Here is a 17,756-nt window from a genome sequence, read left to right as displayed (position 1 = left end):
TTTATTTGTTTAGATGGTTTTACTCAAAACTCAAATTAACCAAGAAACTTAGCTTCATTAATCTAAAGAATAATTTCAAATGAACAGGAATAAATTCTTGGCCAATATCAGTCTGGATTTGCTATCGTCTATGAGTTTCAAACTAAGAAACCTTATTATGATTCACTAACTATGTGACCTCTCTGCCATGTGATGCTCTGCAGTTCTGGACGCAATCCACCAGCAGGGGACTCACTTCAACTAATTATTATCTTGTAAAAATGGCACCTGTTCATGAGCTGAAAACAACAGACAGGAGACCGGTCGGCTGTCATCTACAAAGTCGGTGAGAAGAAACGTGGCTGCTGATCTGGCAGCTTAACGCACAAGCCGAGGAGGAGCACCTCGTCAAGCAGAGAGCAGGTGTGGACAGCTTTGCTCTTTTCATTAAAGTAAGTGGCGACTTTTTTTTTTTTTTTTTTTTTTAAACTTCATAGGTGTAATGGAACCCGATTGGTATCGATAAGAAAACCCGGTTCTCTGTCTGACGCTTTATGTGTCAAATGTGAGGCTTTGCTGTCACATTTGACAGTAAAACGTGGTAAATAGAAGCTGCTCTGTGATCTTTCACCGCTCAGTCACTGAAAGCAGGACATTTCTCACCAACTCTTCCTCTTTCATTTTAGATGTGAAACGTTAAGAGCTAAAAACTCTGTCGTCTTTTTTTTTTCTTATCTATTAATATCTTATAGACCACAGTGTGCTGAATCTGTGGAATATCTCTCAATTACTGGAAAAAAAACAACAACAAACAGATTAAACTGTTGCCACATACAGTAAAGTCAGATATATTTCAACTCATGGAAGTAGTTTAATTTTGTCATCGAAGTGCACAAGGGGCGCATTAGACGGCTCAGACCAGACTTTTCTTGAACACTGAATCAATTACGAAGCCCAGCTGGCCTGAGAATATCTTAAATTAATTATGACCAAGTAAGAGTGAGTCTTCTCTTGGACAGTGATCACCAGAGGACATCCAGATGTCCTACTTCGCAGTGATATATCCTGTTTCACTCAGCAGGAAACAGGCTGCTATTGTACAAAAAGCTGGTTGAAGTTGTGTCACGCTCCACGTAGCAGATCTTAGTTCCTGTTGCAAATGACAGCCAGTCATTAAGCAATGAGGTGGATTGGCCTGTTGAGATTAAAAACAAAGTGCGTGTCACTTATTAACTGGTGTGGGAGCCTCACCTGCTGCCACGTGGGTCCTGGCAGGCTGTGGCCACAGAGAAGGTGAGTTCAGGTGTTTGCTGAGAGGTGTGGTGTGTTTGTTCACTCTCACCACCTCCCTGCTCTCCGTGCTCGCCCTGTGGGACCTGGAGGGAGGAGGGGGAGGAAGGAGGAAGGAGGAGGATCAGGGTTGACTGGATCACCAGCTGCTATGACACTTGCTGAGACGCACAAACCGGTTTGAAGGTTTTTTTTTTCTTTTTCTTTTTTTTACCCCCCTCTCCTGCTTTGACATCTTTGGTTTCATCCAGAAAAAGGTTAGTGAATGTATACCAGGTAAAAGGCGGGTAATGGTAACAGGAGAGCGTGTTGTTGAAAGGCCTTGATGTAAGTGGTGGCCTTTAGCAGTTGCCAAGGAGGCAAACTCAAGAGAATTTCTGTGCTTTCCTGTTTCACAGCCTCCAAGGGATCGGCCCATCTGAAACATGCGTCTGATACGCCGGCGTCTGTCTCCCCTGAAGCTGGTCCTCCTCGGGGGAACTCTTTTCATGGTGATCCTGGTGGTTCTCCAGAGGGACGTCGGCTCCTCAAACTCCGGAGACCCCTGGCTGCAGGACCTGGCCCACAAACGGGACGAGGTTATGGTCATGGTCCGGAATGCTGTGAACAACATGGGCTTCCAGATCGGAGCTCCGCAGGCCCCGCCGGTGCAGGCGCGGCCCACGGAGGACGTTAAATGCCCCTCCGGATTTTACTCTCAGGCTGAGCTCAGACCTCACCTGGAGAGACCGCCGCAGGACCCTCAAAGCCCCGGGGCCGACGGGAGAGCGTTTGTGAAGGACAACATGACGCCGGAGGAGGAGAAGGAGAAGGAGGAGGGCATGACACGCCATTGCTTCAACCAGTTTGCCAGCGACCGGATCTCGCTCAGCCGCAATCTCGGGGACGACACTAGACCGCCGGAGTAAGCCAAAGTCTTTAAGCTAATCTTTTATTGGCTGTGCTAATTGCCATTGTGCCAACGGCGGTGTTGACATGCAGACATGAGAGGATACAGCTCTGTCTCAATCTCGGAGAGAGCCATGCTCACCCAGGTCAATGATTTACAGACGTTTTCACAATTTTTCTTAATAACCTCCAGGGCTTAGTAAGCCCACGTTGCTAAACGTCTCAGTGTGCAATAACAGAGACCGACACGTCAGAGTAAATACTCCCAGGCTCACATGCACACACCCAGACTGTAAACCTTTGCATTTTCTTTTTGCAGGATGCCAAAACTACTTTTCACGATGCATTTCGCTAATACACTTCAAACTACAACCATGAAAAAAAAAACAGAATATCCGAAAACACTCGTCTCCTATGTGTTGACGTGGGAGACCTTGTGTGACTTTCATTTCATCAGATATGCCTCCTTCTCTTTCTCCAGGTGTGTGGACAGGAAGTTTCCTCACTGCCCTCCTCTGCCCACCACCAGCGTCATCATTGTCTTCCACAACGAGGCCTGGTCCACGCTCCTCCGGACGGTCTACAGCGTCCTGCACACATCTCCCGCCATCTTGCTGAAGGAGATCATCTTGGTTGACGATGCCAGCGTTGCAGGTAACAGTGAGACACGTGGAAGATGAGCAAATGGGGAACGGAGTGGAAAGTAAATGTCAGGCTGAGGGGTACTGCAGCAAACCCGCAGTGCAAATTCACATTTTCACACAGGAAATAATCCAGAGCTGCACCTTAGTCAATGATTCATTCTCCTCTTCAGATTTTATTAGTTATTACTGAGCAGAAGTGGTTCAGAAATAACAGGAACAAAACCCATCAATCTAATGCAGAAGTGCCAGAAGACGGTGGGTAACTAAATGTAGCCTCTGTGCTGCCATTTTTAGAAAGCACCTACTTAATTTCGTACATCAAGCTTAAACTTACTATTTGTAGACTGTTGTTTTGTGGCATGGCTACGTTTTTGCTTTGCAGCCTTTTTGTCAACGTTTAATTTTTTTATTTTGTTTTATTTCTTTATCTTACTTTTACAGTAGTATTTAGCTAAAGAGAGAGACTGTGTTGCGTGCTGCACCTTCCTTTCGCTGTTCTCAAATAGTTTACTGTGTGAGGGAGAAACCACAGAAAGAGAAGTTGGTCCCACAAGTGTTGTGTTGTTACAAGATGAATTATGATCGATAGAAATTATAACAAGGATTAAGCATGATAACTGCAGCTGCTTGAAAATGTCAAGCATATAATAAGCATATAATAAACTAAACAGTATATTTTAAAACCTTTTAAATGGGATAAATATCTGAGGCAGACAAGGTAAAACTAGAACATGATTACTGAGTAAACTAAATGGCACAATCGCGTCATGTGATGTTGTGTGCTGATTTGAATGAAATTTTGCTGTGTGATTTTAGTATCGGTTTTCTTTAAGCGCTTAGGGTCAGCATATATTAAACGTAGGAATCTCTGATTAGATTTTATTATTATTATTATTCGTTCACATTGTCTGGGGTCGTCATCCTTTACCCTGGAGACATTAGGTTCCTTTAAAGTTTTCTTTAAAGGTAAATGATTTCTCAGAATATTGACCATTCCCCTGTTTTTGCCACAAAGGTCTGTTGTCTTTTTCAGACATGGTCTTAACCTGAACACATTTTCTGCTAACGCTGCAGATGTTCTGTGAACTCTTAACATCTGCATCTTCAACTATACTCACAGAACAGTAGAGTAACTCATAAGCATAATGTCATTCATATATCAATATTGCAGATATTTATTTAGCTTGACTAAATTATTTGTTCTGGTTACTGCCGTCACAAAACGTGTTTTCAGTCCCACTGTCGTATTTGGTGTAATCAGCTCCAAATTGTGAATCTTTGTGAAAACAGACTGAGAAATAACTTTTTTTTTTTTAAATATCTGCAACTAAGCATAAAACAATCAGTTGGCCTATATTATTATGTTTACTAAAACATGCTGCACTATCCCATTAATTCCCATCTACTTCCAATAACACTGGGATTCGGATCGTCAACATAAACACATCAGCCCGCTTCAAATGTGATGCCAACGCACAGAAAAGGTCCTCAGGTCAATCCTCACTCTGTTCCTTGAAAAATAGTGTGTTGCATTTATTGTGAAAGTGCAGCTAATATCAGTGTCTCGTGCTTTATCATCTTTATCCTGCTCTGCTTTCCTTTGTCATTGGACGATAACGATGTTGATTTTTTTTTTTTTTTTTTGAGCATAAGCCAAGCATACTGGTTTGTTTTCATCCTACATTTACGGTCCACATGTTTAGCGTCAGCCGTCCAACAAACAAAACGCTGGAGGAGGGAAACGATATCCTCCCAGGATCCGGTTATGTGTGGCTATTTAAACAGTATCATTCATTGTCTGAGACCCTATAATATCAACTGCCTTCTTACGCTGTGAAAGGTGATCCAGAATCATGTTTACTTAGGATTTCAGCAGCTGACTCACTCTGTAGGAAACAGGTTGTACAAATAACTGGGACTCGAAGTGAGAGTGATTTGGAAAAAGGCGACCGCGTCTACAGCAGCGCCACAAGAACTTGTGTTTTACTGGAGATAGGTGCTGCAAATTCAAATTTGAGGGCCAGGGCACCTTGCAGGAACATGTTGACCTTTTTAGATGCAAGAGACAAATTTCCTTTGTTAAAGTAAATATTCTCGTATAACAAGCTGCTGATGATCATATGAAATGCATATTGTCACGAAAATAATTCTGTCTAAATAATGCAAACCTCCTAGAGACTGAGGAAAGAATCAGGGTGTTTCTTTCTGTTTCTTTGTTTTTTTTTCTTTCTGTCCTGTCTTTGTTTTTAATAATTTGTTCATTCAACTCCCGAATCTCCTTTACAAGTAACTACCATTTTAAACAAATCCACATCCGACTGGGATGTTAAAACAGTGGCTATATTTACAGTACAATTCCTTTGGAAAAGCCTGCAGTTTTCAGAGAATAATAATAATAAAATAAAATAAAAACTGTGTGCCACTAGTAAGCTAATTTTCTGCTGCATTTGTTCAGATAGAGCCGGGTTAAAGTGCAATCTGTAAGAAACAGGACAAGACAACCAAAGAAATGTTTAAAAAAAAAATCTGGAAAATCTAGTGGGGATGTGTAACATTATACAGTATTTGACAGTAGATGATTATTAGCTGACATTGTTCTTCTGTTAAGTGATCTGTAATACTCCATGTGAGAACTTTCTTACAGTAGAAGAACATGAAAAGGACCTGCCACTAAATACATGAGAGGTATTAAGAATTTTATGACACTGTGAACGTAAAACATGAGCGAGATGGGATGTTATTTCTGATTTGAGTTGGACGTGTGACTTTCCTGAAAACTTGAACTTTAAGCCTCTATGTGTGACTATTTTAACAATCAACTTTGTCTTTTTTTTTCTTGTAACTGATACAAAGTGCTGAAACAAAGAAATGTAAAAGAAACAGAAAATCACTGTCTTATTATTATTTTTATATTCGTGTCATGTTCAGGATTCGTATGATTGCACCAAAAACTAAAGATTCTGCCTTTTTTATTGTTCTGTACATATAGTTCTTTGCAAAATTATTCATCTATTCATAAGGTCTAGGGTTTAATACTTTATAAAAGAGGGAGGGAATATTCTTCCCACAGTATGTCGTGGCTTAACTCAAATATTTATTCTTGAGAATGTCCCAGTCAAATCCTGGATCTAATTCGATATGGAGAATCTGTGATGAATTTCAGAATGACAGATGCTCTCCAACCACTCCGACTGAGCTGAAGCTGTTTTGCAAAGAGGAAGTGTTGGGAAATTCAGGGTGTAGAGACGTAAACCAAATATTTTCAGTCATAATCGCAGCGATGGATGTTTCTACAATATCCTGACAAGCTTGCATGTAACCCAAATGTTTAAAATTTTTTATTAAACAATTTTAAACTCGTGCATAATTTTCCTCCCACTTTACAATTATGTCCTACTTTATTTTGATTTATCACATAAAACCTGATCATTTCAAGTGACATGAATACTTTTTCAAAACTCATATAAAAACAAGTAATTCATGCTGCAACCTGATGATCTTTTATTAATAAATGTTGTCTTATTTATTGAGCCATGAAATAATCTATAACTCTTTTCCTCCCAGCTGCATGCAGACGTTTCCTCCTTTCCTCTGACTTCTCTTTCTAGTTGCTAGAGCTCCAGCTCTCTGCTGCAGAACTTCGTTGCTTGTGGCCGCGGAGTTTGCTCAGCTGAGAAATATGTGCCGCTTCTTGTGGCCACAAAAGCTTTCAGAGGGGAAGTTTGATCCACTTTTACCCGAAGCGTTTCCACTTTGCTGCTTTTGTCGGTCTAAGCCTGACGAATGTTTGACTTTTACGTCTTCTCGTCAGCGAGGTGTTCAATCATACAGACCGAAGGCTTGTCGCTCATGTGCCACAACTGATGTGCATCGTAACTTCCCGTAAAGAGCTGTTCTAACACGTTTTTTTATCTTACAGACCACCTGAAGGAGAAGCTGGAGTTGTTTGTGGAGCAGTTTAAGATCGTCCGAGTTGTCAGGCAGCCCGAGAGGAAAGGCCTCATCACAGCCAGGCTGCTGGGAGCCAGCATTGCTACGGCTGAAGTGCTCACCTTCCTTGATGCGCACTGTAAGGAAACCTCCGCACACAATGCGGTCGGCTGCGATGCACGAGATGCAGGCAGTGTGTTGGGTTGCATACAGTCACCTGAAATGACAGTAGCGGATACCGTGAAACAAAGTGGTTGAGCTTTAAATATCCGGCATGAACTTGAACCCTAAATCGACATTGTTGGCAGTAGAGTTGCGATAAATGTACATAATCTCAGCGGTACTGACTTTACAGATTTTTCAAAGCAAGAAGTGGGTGCACAAATTTGAATTTTACTGCTAATATATAGCAGGATTTCAAATATATGAAAATGTAACTACAATACCCTCTAATGTTTGGATCAATGTCTGCAACAAAAATACCCATGCATGCTTGTTTCTACCATGTTCTCTTTGTCAAATACTGAAAGTTCATTTAAATTCATTTAAATTCATTTAAATTCCACCATTTAAAAACAGGTTTACAACCAGGTGAGGCAACGTTACAGAATGCTTTTCATTATCCTGTCCACTTTGTGCAATACTACAGCACCAATGGCAGAAAAAGAGAACTTTAGCATGTTGCTGTCACCACCATGCTTCCCGGTTAGGACTGACTCCTACAAACATTCTTGTTATTTGTCAATCTTTGTGTTGTTGGATGACCAAAAACTTACCAAGAACTTCAGCTTCTTGGTAAGCTGAAGTTCTTGCAGTCTCTTCTGCAAGAGACTGAAGCATTGAAGTTTTTAGTCCGTTCCTGAACATCTTAACCAATTTCTTTTTATCTGAACTTGAAAGTCTTAGTCAGATGGTTGAAGTCATTGTCTCCATCCTTCCACACACACAAATCAAAGCTGGTTTTGATTGGATGGTTTCAGGAGGCCAACATTAAGCCTCTGGAGTAGCACCTACCTGAACACTTTTGGAAATAAATAAATTATGTTGATTAAACAAAATTAAACAAAACGCTCTTATTTTTGATGGGAAGAAAGGTTAAAGGAGCCTCATTGATAGCAAGTCTTTGGTTTCTCTGCAACACACTAAGAAGTATTTTAGAGTTTGTGTGCATCGCTTTGACCCTTGTGAGTTTAAGAAAATCACCATAAATTCGAACCCAATTCTTGTTTTGGAAAATTCATAAAAGTTAATAATTGTTTCTATGATATATTCTAAAAATACTTCGTAGTAAATTCATGGGTGTAATGAGAGAATGTAAACTTGCCACCAGAAAAGTATGCTAGCTTGTGCAAAAGGGCATTTGTAGAAAAATGTATGTCTTTTCTTTCCCTTCTATTCATGGTCAGGTGAGTGTTTTCACGGCTGGTTGGAGCCTCTCCTGGCCCGGATAGTTGAGGAACCCACCGCCGTGGTCAGCCCAGAGATCACCACCATCGACCTGAACTCCTTTCAGTTCAACAAACCCGTGGCCACCAACCGCGCGTACAACCGGGGGAACTTCGACTGGAGCCTGACGTTCGGCTGGGAGCCGATACCCGAGGAGGCAAAGAGGCTGCGCAAGGACGAAACCTACCCTGTAAAGTAAGATGGATCATGTTGTTTCCGCTGTTTAAAGGTCTGAATCATTTAAACACCTAAAGCCTTTGGATCTGCTCATGAAAATTTCAGAACACCTACTTTTGCCGGAGGCCTTTTCTCAATCTCAAAGAAGTACTTTGAGCACATCGGAACGTATGATGACAAGATGGAGATCTGGGGCGGAGAAAATGTGGAAATGTCCTTCAGGGTCAGTCTCTCTTATCTGTTCCCCCCCTCGTCCTTCCTCTCCCACATTAATCATTAAGTTACCTTGACATTTTCTGCAAACATTTATGTGTGAAGGTGTGGCAGTGCGGGGGTCAGCTGGAGATCATTCCCTGCTCGGTGGTGGGCCACGTTTTCCGCACCAAAAGTCCGCACACCTTCCCCAAGGGCACCGAGGTCATCACTCGCAACCAGGTGCGCCTGGCCGAAGTCTGGATGGATGATTTCAAGAAGATCTTCTATCGGCGCAACAAAAACGCTGCAGTGATGGCCAGTGAGGTCTGTCTTCTAATTCTACTCCACCATCTAGCTCCAATACGACTTGTCATGTTTTGACCACTTACCAGTTTTTTTTGTTGTTGTTTTACAATAGAATAAATATGGAGACATCTCTGATCGCCTCAACCTGAGGAACAGGCTTCACTGTAAGAACTTCACCTGGTACCTGAACACCATCTACCCAGAAATCTTCATTCCTGACCTAAAGCCAGAAAAATTCGGATCAGTGAGTCGATTTTTCTGAACACAAACAATGTGATGAACTATGTTAGACGCACTGCTCAGTTTGCGTTCTCCTCGATTCGTGTCCATGTTTGTCATAGATCAGAAACTCTGGATCTAGAACCTGCCTGGATGTTGGCGAGAACAACCAGGGGGGTAAAGCTGTGATCATGTACCCGTGTCACAACATGGGAGGAAACCAGGTACAGGATCTCTCATTTACTAGCAGGAAATGGAGAAAAAAAAGAAAAAGAAAAAAGATTTGAAGATGATCAGATGTTATCTATTTTGGTCGGTTCTAACTAGATGATTGTATTTGTAGTACTTTGAGTATTCGTCCCACAAAGAGCTGCGTCACAACATCGGGAAGCAGCTGTGTCTCCATGCCAACGATCAGTCAGAGCCAGTGAAGATAGAGTTGTGCCAGCTGAAGGGGAGGGGGACCAGTTTGTCACCTCAGCAGGAATGGGTCTTTACAGAGGTGAGCGACGCTTCTCATCCTTACTTCAACACGGGTACCGTTATGAGCAGCAACAAACATTTACATCTATATGCTTTGTAAAATAAGGTTTGTTCAAATGGAGCTTTAACTTTTATAAGGTCTCTTTTTACCTAATTTATTCAAAATTGTTTAAAATGATGCTCTGATAAAATGTGAAATGGGGAAACGCCCACAACATTCAGACATTTAATGAACTCTTACATTTACTATAATATTTTATGTCCCAATTTTTTTAAAATGTATTCAGGAAGCATTTATAAGGAAACATTAGAAACATTTACAGCTCAGTTTACTCATGATTCGCAGAATGTCCCTGCACTGATGTCATTTATTTTTGGTTTTCCTAGACAGTAAGCAGAACAAGTAGCATCTGTCGCTTACATCTGCAAAGCCCTCAACTATTCCCTGCAGTCCTAGATGCACGTTACACTTTAAATGTTATCAAAAATCAGTAAAACTATAACCAGTCTACGCGACTTTCCTCTAGACGATGGCTGTAAGCAGCCATCAAAGGTTTGCAGTCTTGGGCTCATCCAGACGGACCTCATTCCTCTGCTGGTACAGCCCAGACAGCAGCTGTTTAGCAACGTCGCTCAGAAAAACATGGCGCAACAGTTACAACCAGAAAAGCTTTAGGTCTTAACTTTCGTACCCTTTAAGAAAAATGGCGAAATAATTAGTTGTCTACCTAGCCCCAGAAGTGTGTGCATGCTAAGCTAGCCTCACTAGCTGCAGCATAAGGTGCCAGGGGTTTCTAATGAAAAGGGAGAACAGAATGTCAAATCTGTTTTTGCATATATTGAATAAATACAATTGTTCAGTGCCTTAATTCCACTTAGCTGAGCTTTCATGTGGCTTTTTTTCTTATTGTTTTGTTTCAGGAAAGTCTTCTGAAGAATCCCAGCAGTGGGAGGTGCCTACAGCTGAGAGGGGGTCAGGTTCAGATGGACCACTGTAATGCTGCAGATCCCTTCCAGCAATGGAGTTTCTCTTGACCCCCCAGTCTGCCCATTAGGTGACCTCTGGTCCCCTCCCTGTTATCAGACTCAGCAGCTCAGAGCTGAAGCATTGCAGATCCAAACGGACATGCTACAAAGCTTTGGGCAAGTGGCCATACTGGTGACCAGGAAAAGATGGAGGACAATACAGAGACGATGCCTGGCTTAGGAAAAAAACAGAAAACCCTCATTTGGGTATAACTATTTTTATTTTATTTATGGATGACACTCAGGAAACTCTTCTTACTGTGGTTTGGGGATCTTTGGACATGTGTGAACTTTGCATTTAGCAGTGGCAGCTTTAAAAAGGCTCCGAACTGCAATGACTTTAATTCGCTTGTTTTACACTCTAATATGAAAAAAAAAAGAGAACCGTATGTGATTGTGATTTTTGTTGTGTCCGGTGATGAATGTGGAAATATTTTATCTAAAGAGGATGGAATGTTAGTTTTTAAAAATATATTTTTTATGATTTTATGATGTTTTATAAATAACTTTTTATTATAAATAAGTTATTTTCTGTTAACCATCTAGGAAACAATTTCCAAAGGCACATTTTTGAATATATGTCTTTCTAGTGAAATTGGTCTGTTGACTGTTTATCATACTTGCACAAAATCTGGGAAAATTGTCTGATATTTTGTATACTGAAGGATAAACTAAATTTATATGATTGATACAGATATTAAACCAAAACCTAAAGATTTTGTGTTAAGAATGTCTTTTCATGCTGACAAGAAGTTTTCCATCTATGTAGCACGTATAGCTTCTCAGAAGCGCCGATTTATGTCTTCTGAAAGTTTATGTAGGGAGTGGCTCTGGAGATACACATTCCAGAAAACGGCTTTTGTCTTGTCCTACAAAACCTGCAATGTGAGTTTAGCAGAATGCACAAGATCACCACACCGGATGTGAAGTAGTGTAAAGATTCCCTCAAACGAAAGGAAGCGGAGAACAGAATGTGTCCTAAAAAATTCATGCCAAAAGAAATGACACGCATTTCAGCAGGTATACATTTCCTTCTGCAGCAATAGGTGGCAGCACAGAGTTGCGGAGATTGTCAAGGCCACAGTGAAAATGTAAAACTCAGCAGGTCAGTCTGTGATTTACTTGGAGGGTCACTGCAGGCTGCTCGGGAGAGGACTATGGAGCCCTTAACTCGGTCGGAGGTGTTCGGAGAGCTCAGGAAGGAGCTTTATGGAGACAAGCAGTCGAGTCATTCCAGCACACACATATTTATCATCCTGGGGGCGTCTGTGAGTAAAACCTGACAATAATTTGACTGTCCTTAGCCAGATCTATTGAGGATTTGAACAAATTGTAACCGTGTTGGAAGACAAAGTTGTGCTAATGAGAGAATGAGCAGATGAAAAAACATGTAAACTTTGCAACATGAATGAGTACAAAGAGAGACTGAAAACCGTCAGGAAATTGAAGATAGTTAAAATGTCAAACACATTTTTTCTTTTTCTTTTTTTTTCTTATCAAAACACATTTTTCTTTCTCTCTCCTAGACTTTGACTGTTTTTTTTCCCAGCTCTTATCTCTACTTTGGACTCATGATTGATTGCTTTGTGCCCGACTGTAAAAGCTGCTGAGACTTTTGACTAAAGCTACTATATGTACTGTTTGCACAGGGAGATCTTGCCAAGAAGAAGATCTACCCGACTTTGTGGTGAGTGAAAACCTGCAGCTCACATCCTACCTGACTTGCAGAGCCGCTTGAAAGTTGTTTACCTCAGAGTTTGACCCTTGGACAAAGCGTTCCACATGGCTGCTTTGGATTGACTCTGCCTGTTGTTCAGGTGGTTATTCAAAGATGGCCTGCTCCCAGAGGACATCTACATTGTGGGATTTGCCCGCTCTGACCTGACTGTAGAGAAAATTAAGGCGGCATGTCTTCCTCATATGAAGGTATTTATTCATCTTTGTTGAGACACTCTTACAGGCGACAGTGCCTTGTAAAAGTATTCACACCCCTAGAAGTTTTTTGTTTACGATCCAACAAACTTGGACCAGCACAAAGTACTATGCTGTCATATCTAATGATTTTTCTAATGAAAATCTGAAAAGTGTGGCAAACATGGAGGAAAGTGCTGCTGTCGGAAGATGCCAAAAATTCTCAATATTGATCAGAAATGAATTAAGCCAAATAATCCAACAGGAAAACCTGTTAGAGGTGGAAAAATATTTGAGACTGGAGCATGCATTCACCTTCCAGCAGTAAATCAACACTAAATATTAACGCAGAGGTACAATGAAAAGGTTTATGTCAAAGCATGTTCATATGTTCAAATGGATCAGTCAAAGTACAGACCAAAATCTCAATAAAGATTTAACATTCCTGTTAATAGATGCTTTCCACCAATGTCCAGTGCTGGCAGAGACATGGACATATGATTTCCCAATTTTCAGGTGGCTGATTCTAAAAACACTAAGCACTTTTTTTATTTATAAAAAAAAAAAATAAATAAATAAATAAATAAAAACAACATATTATTTTTAGGATGTAAGATTGTTTGTATCACTGCTGAACTAACACTGTGTGTAAGAGAAGAGACCCAGGTTCTGGCCTGGGCCTTTTTGCATGCAGCTTGTTCTCCCTTGCATGTGTGTTTTTTTTTTTCTCCTGCTTTCATCTCCCACAGTCAAAAACATGCATGTTAACTCGTCTGGCCATTTTAAATTAGACTTAAGTCTGAGCCTGTGTGTGTCTCCGCTTCACTCCGTGATGGACTAGTCACAGTCCAGGGTGTACCAAAGTTCTCGCCCAACGGCTGATGAAGACAGACACCAGTCGAACTGTGACCCCTCATGGACAAAGTGATAATTAAAAATAGATAGACAACAATTTAGTCTTTAAATGTCACATAAACGCACTGACGTTTGTGGTTGCAGAGAGACGAAACGTGAAGATCGAGGGGTGGGAATACTTTTTAGGCATATTCAGTGTTTTCAGGGATAACTTTTAGGTTTCTTCGGTAGGTCACTGACGAGGAGCTGGACAGTCTATCAGCCTTCTTCAAGAGGAACTCCTACCTGAGTGGTCGCTATGATGTTGGCAGCTCCTTTGAACGACTCAACAGCCATCTGTCATTTCTGCCTGGAGGAGAAACCGCCAACCGTCTCTTCTATCTGGCGCTGCCCCCTACTGTCTACCACCATGTCAGCACAAACATCAGAAACCACTGCATGAGCTGCAAGTCAGTACATTTCCCGTCCTGAAAAAACAGCGTTGCACGTTCTCTCTTCTTTTTTTTTTTTTTTCTTTTTCTAATCTGGTTTGTTCACAGCAGAGGCTGGAACAGGGTCATCTTTGAGAAGCCGTTTGGTCATGACCTCCAGAGCTCCCAGGAGCTTTCAGCCCACCTCTCCAACCTGTTCAAAGAAGACCAGATCTACCGCATAGATCACTACCTGGGAAAAGAGATGGTTCAGAACCTCATGGTCCTCAGGTAACGTCACGTCACTTTTTCAATTTGCTCGACTAATTTACGGTGAAAATGTTATTTAGCTGAGATGAAATCTAACCTCCCAAAAACAAGTTTTCACATGGAAGCATAAGGCAGCAGATCACAATATTTTCTGCTTCATCAGGCTAAAAATGATTTGCTTATATATATATATTTATATACACATCATTTTTATTGATTTTAATATGAAAAGAACACAAGTACCTGGTTCTTCTCAGAAAATATTTTTTCTCTTATTTTAAAATTTCTAAAACCTTGCAGCACTAATTAGACTGTCTTTCTTTAATTACACCATAAAACATGGTATCATCCAGGCTTGTTGCACATCTGTTTTTGGCTCAGACATAAGTTCTTAGAGTTTGCAAATGCAAGTGTACACACATTTTTTTCCCCCACTTCTGATGATTTTTAAATCACTTTTTATTTTGTGGAATCCATCAGAGGAAATCCAGCCCTTCATTACCCAGCTGTGTTTTCTAACCTGAAAGCCAGCTACTTGTAAAAGTGAAAACCCTCCATCTTGTGGTTGGTTTCAGAATTTTTTTTTTAATTTTTTTTTTTATGTTTACTTTCTTGCAGGTTTGGAAATCGCCTTTTTGGACCCATATGGAACAGGAACAGTGTGGCCTCTGTGGTGCTCACCTTCAAGGAGCCCTTTGGCACTCAGGGCCGTGGAGGATACTTTGATGGTTTTGGGATAATTAGGTGAAGGAAGCATTACGAATTAGATTTTAGTTTCACAGGAACTCTGCTCTGATTGCAGGGGTTTGTGTGTGTGTGTGTGTGTGTGTGTGTGTGTGTGTGCGTGTGCGTGCGTGTGTGTGTGTAGAGATGTCATGCAGAACCACCTGCTTCAGATGCTCTGTTTGATTGCAATGGAGAAACCTGCATCCACGAGCCCCGACGACGTGAGGAACGAGAAGGTAGGCGCGTCGTCGTGAGGGACGAGATTATGGAGTCATCGCAAAGCTGATGTCCGTTATTGTTTTTGGTTTTCTGCAGGTGAAGGTGCTGAAGTGCATAGCTCCTCCTAACATGGCAGATGTGGTGCTGGGTCAGTACGCGGGAGATCCGGGCGGGGAGGGCGAAGCCAAGCTGGGCTACCTCGATGATCCCACAGTACCAAAAGGCTCCTGCACACCAACGTTTGCAACTGCAGTGCTCTACGTCCAGAATGAAAGATGGGATGGTGAGGCTCCAATCCAGACTTCTTTCCTCATTATTGCTTCTCTTTCTCTGTTTAAATTTTCCCTGGAGTTACCGTGTTTTTATCCGCAACTGGGTCGTCCATCAGGGGTTCCTTTCATTCTGCGCTGTGGTAAAGCCCTGAACGAGCGGAAAGCCGAGGTGCGTTTGCAGTTCACGGACGTACCCGGAGACATCTTTGCTGACCGCTGTCAGAGAAACGAGTTGGTGGTCCGGGTGCAGCCGGACGAGGCTATTTACCTGAAGATGATGACCAAGAGGCCTGGAGTTTTCTTCAGCCCAGAGGAGACCGAGCTGGACCTCACCTACAAGAGCAGATACAAGGTGCTCAGCACCTTCGTTTTAATCTATAATTCTGCTCCTATTATTGGTTCTATGATGTAGTTTTAACTTAGAGTAAGCACAGAGGAAAATGCACAAAAAAGGATTTAGGATTTTTTTTTTTTTTTTTAAGAAATAAACTGAAAAACTGAAGAAAAAAAAACACTTTACTGGAATAAAGTAGCTGCAAGTAGGCAATACATCACAAAGAATACAAATCAACTTCAAGACCAAAAAGTTTGGAAATATAATATTTCAGAAAATATTGTGTTGAAATGTAATTAATAACTACCTCCTCCTAGGTCACTACAATGAAAGAAAAATTAAGCTTTTTTTATTACTTTGCCTGAGATAACTTTTATAGAACATGGCGATGAATACATAACATTTTTAATACAAAAAAAAAACATGAAAATTGAAAAAAAATCTGTCAACAAATAAGCCATTGCAGAATCCTAGGATGCAACCTATTTATTTTATTTTTATTTGTATGATTGTTTTTGTTCTGTTTGCTGTGACATTTCTTTTTTTGCTTGGATTTTCTTTAATTTTCCTGTTAGTTTTTTTTTTTGGTAACTTTGCACTGACATGTATTTGCAGAATGTGACGCTTCCTGATGCGTATGAGAGACTGATTCTGGACGTCTTCTGTGGAAATCAGATGCACTTTGTCCGCAGGTCTGCAGCAACGTTTACTGTAATTGAGAAAGAAAACCTGCACCTTATATATATACTGCTCAAAAAAATAAAGGGAACACTCAAATAACACATCCTAGATCTGAATGAATGAAATATTCTCATTGAATACTTTGTTCTGTACAAAGTTGAATGTGCTGACAACAAAATCACACAAAAATCATCAATGGAAATCAAATTTATTAACCAATGGAGGCGCAATATATATATATATATATATATATATAAAATGGCTTTTCATCTACCAACCATCCTCTTTTTCTTTCAGTGATGAGTTGCGAGAAGCCTGGAGGATCTTCACCCCCCTGCTCCACCAAATAGAAGCTGCAAAGAGACAACCTATTCCTTACACATATGGAAGGTAATCTCTCTGGTTAAAAACTGATAAAACAAACAGAAGTTAATTTAAAAGACACGGTTATTTCTGAACATCTTCTTTCTTCCTCCTCTTTCTTCGTCTCTGTGCCCGTAGTCGTGGTCCAAGTGAATCAGACGATCTTATTCAGAGGGTGGGCTTCCGCTACGAGGGAACATACAAGTGGGTGCAGCCCCACACAAGCTGATTCTCCAAGTTGTACGATGCGCATGCACAGATTCACTAAAAGCCTTTGTATGTTTACAAATAATAAAATTTACAGCAGTCACTTCTGTGCCAGTTTGATTTTGTCTGCATGCGTATTAAAAAAGCACTGCGTTTTTCTCCCTAATCACTCACGAGTTAATATAGAAGTAACCAAGTGTTCGTGTGATTCCACATCTATGTGCGTACAAGTTTTCTAAATAAATCACATTTCACCTTGTTGCCCAAAAACTGTTTAAAATTACAATATTTTACTCCAAATTCAAAGCCAACAAAAACCAGAATGGACAAAATGGCTTGGTGCTGAACTATGTGCAGCAGATACTCACCGTGTAGATCAAGGTAATGATCTACACGGCAGGAAATGCTATTAATAGACCGGTATTTACAGTGATCACCAAAATAAAGACATGCAGTGTCATGATTCACATAAAGCCATGGCAACAGGTCAACATAAGAGGAATACTTGTTGGACTGGTTAGTCTGGGAGAGGACGCATCTCCTGATAACTGTTCACTGAGACAGACATTTGTCAAACCACAGGTAAGAAAAATGTTCTTTCTAAGCTTAATCAAATGGTAAAATCATGTTAATCTCTAACACTGCATGTCTTCACCCACTTCTTGCACAAGTGTTGAAACCTTCTGGATTTTTTCCCAGTTTTCTCATTTTGTAACCAGGGACAAACACAAAATAGTGCATTGAAAACTGAGAAGTGTAAAGAAAAATCTCCTGTATTCAGCCCCCTGGAGGCAATACATGGAATAATCTCTCTCAATTACTACTTTTTCTTCTGGCTTTGCAATGCCTATGTTTCTCCACATTTAGCATGACCAGAGCATTTCCTTCCATGTTTACTGTGTCCCAGGCATGACCTGCTGCAAAA

The 17,756-nt window shown here is 40.9% G+C and overlaps 2 protein-coding genes across 5 annotated transcripts; both read left to right on the top strand.

Annotated features, from left to right (window-relative positions):
* The first annotated feature begins 262 nt into the window (after positions 1-262).
* Positions 263-11,297, top strand: galnt6 (UDP-N-acetyl-alpha-D-galactosamine:polypeptide N-acetylgalactosaminyltransferase 6 (GalNAc-T6)). 3 transcript variants are annotated; one of them, XM_014982202.2, is made up of 11 exons: positions 263-431; positions 1,668-2,173; positions 2,639-2,811; positions 6,721-6,870; positions 8,138-8,372; positions 8,460-8,577; positions 8,673-8,873; positions 8,968-9,099; positions 9,197-9,298; positions 9,418-9,576; positions 10,479-11,297. In XM_014982202.2, the coding sequence occupies exons 2-11, from the start codon at positions 1,695-1,697 to the stop codon at positions 10,590-10,592; spliced, it is 1,863 nt and encodes a 620-aa protein (XP_014837688.1). In that variant the 5' UTR covers positions 263-431; positions 1,668-1,694; the 3' UTR covers positions 10,593-11,297. The 3 variants fall into 3 exon arrangements, with proteins under 3 accessions (XP_014837688.1, XP_087863512.1, XP_087863511.1); XM_088007386.1 differs by having other exon boundaries at positions 268-402; XM_088007385.1 differs by lacking the exon at positions 263-431 and adding an exon at positions 1,233-1,526.
* Positions 11,298-11,426: 129 nt separating this feature from the next.
* On the top strand, positions 11,427-16,934 carry LOC106914964 (glucose-6-phosphate 1-dehydrogenase-like). 2 transcript variants are annotated; one of them, XM_014982206.2, is made up of 12 exons: positions 11,427-11,851; positions 12,233-12,270; positions 12,401-12,509; positions 13,581-13,798; positions 13,892-14,050; positions 14,648-14,773; positions 14,898-14,991; positions 15,071-15,257; positions 15,363-15,598; positions 16,196-16,272; positions 16,559-16,651; positions 16,763-16,934. In XM_014982206.2, exons 1-12 carry the CDS (start codon positions 11,741-11,743, stop codon positions 16,851-16,853), a joined length of 1,539 nt encoding a protein of 512 aa, XP_014837692.2. In that variant the 5' UTR covers positions 11,427-11,740; the 3' UTR covers positions 16,854-16,934. The 2 variants fall into 2 exon arrangements, with proteins under 2 accessions (XP_014837692.2, XP_014837691.2); XM_014982205.2 differs by having other exon boundaries at positions 13,889-14,050.
* The last annotated feature ends 822 nt before the right edge of the window (positions 16,935-17,756 follow it).

This window comes from Poecilia mexicana, unplaced genomic scaffold, assembly GCF_051168715.1.
Source record: "Poecilia mexicana isolate PSO_F unplaced genomic scaffold, ASM5116871v1 scaffold_7, whole genome shotgun sequence".
NCBI lineage: Eukaryota > Metazoa > Chordata > Actinopteri > Cyprinodontiformes > Poeciliidae > Poecilia > Poecilia mexicana.
The sequence above is the reverse complement of the archived record's forward strand: the minus strand, read 5'-3'. Positions and strand labels throughout refer to the sequence as shown.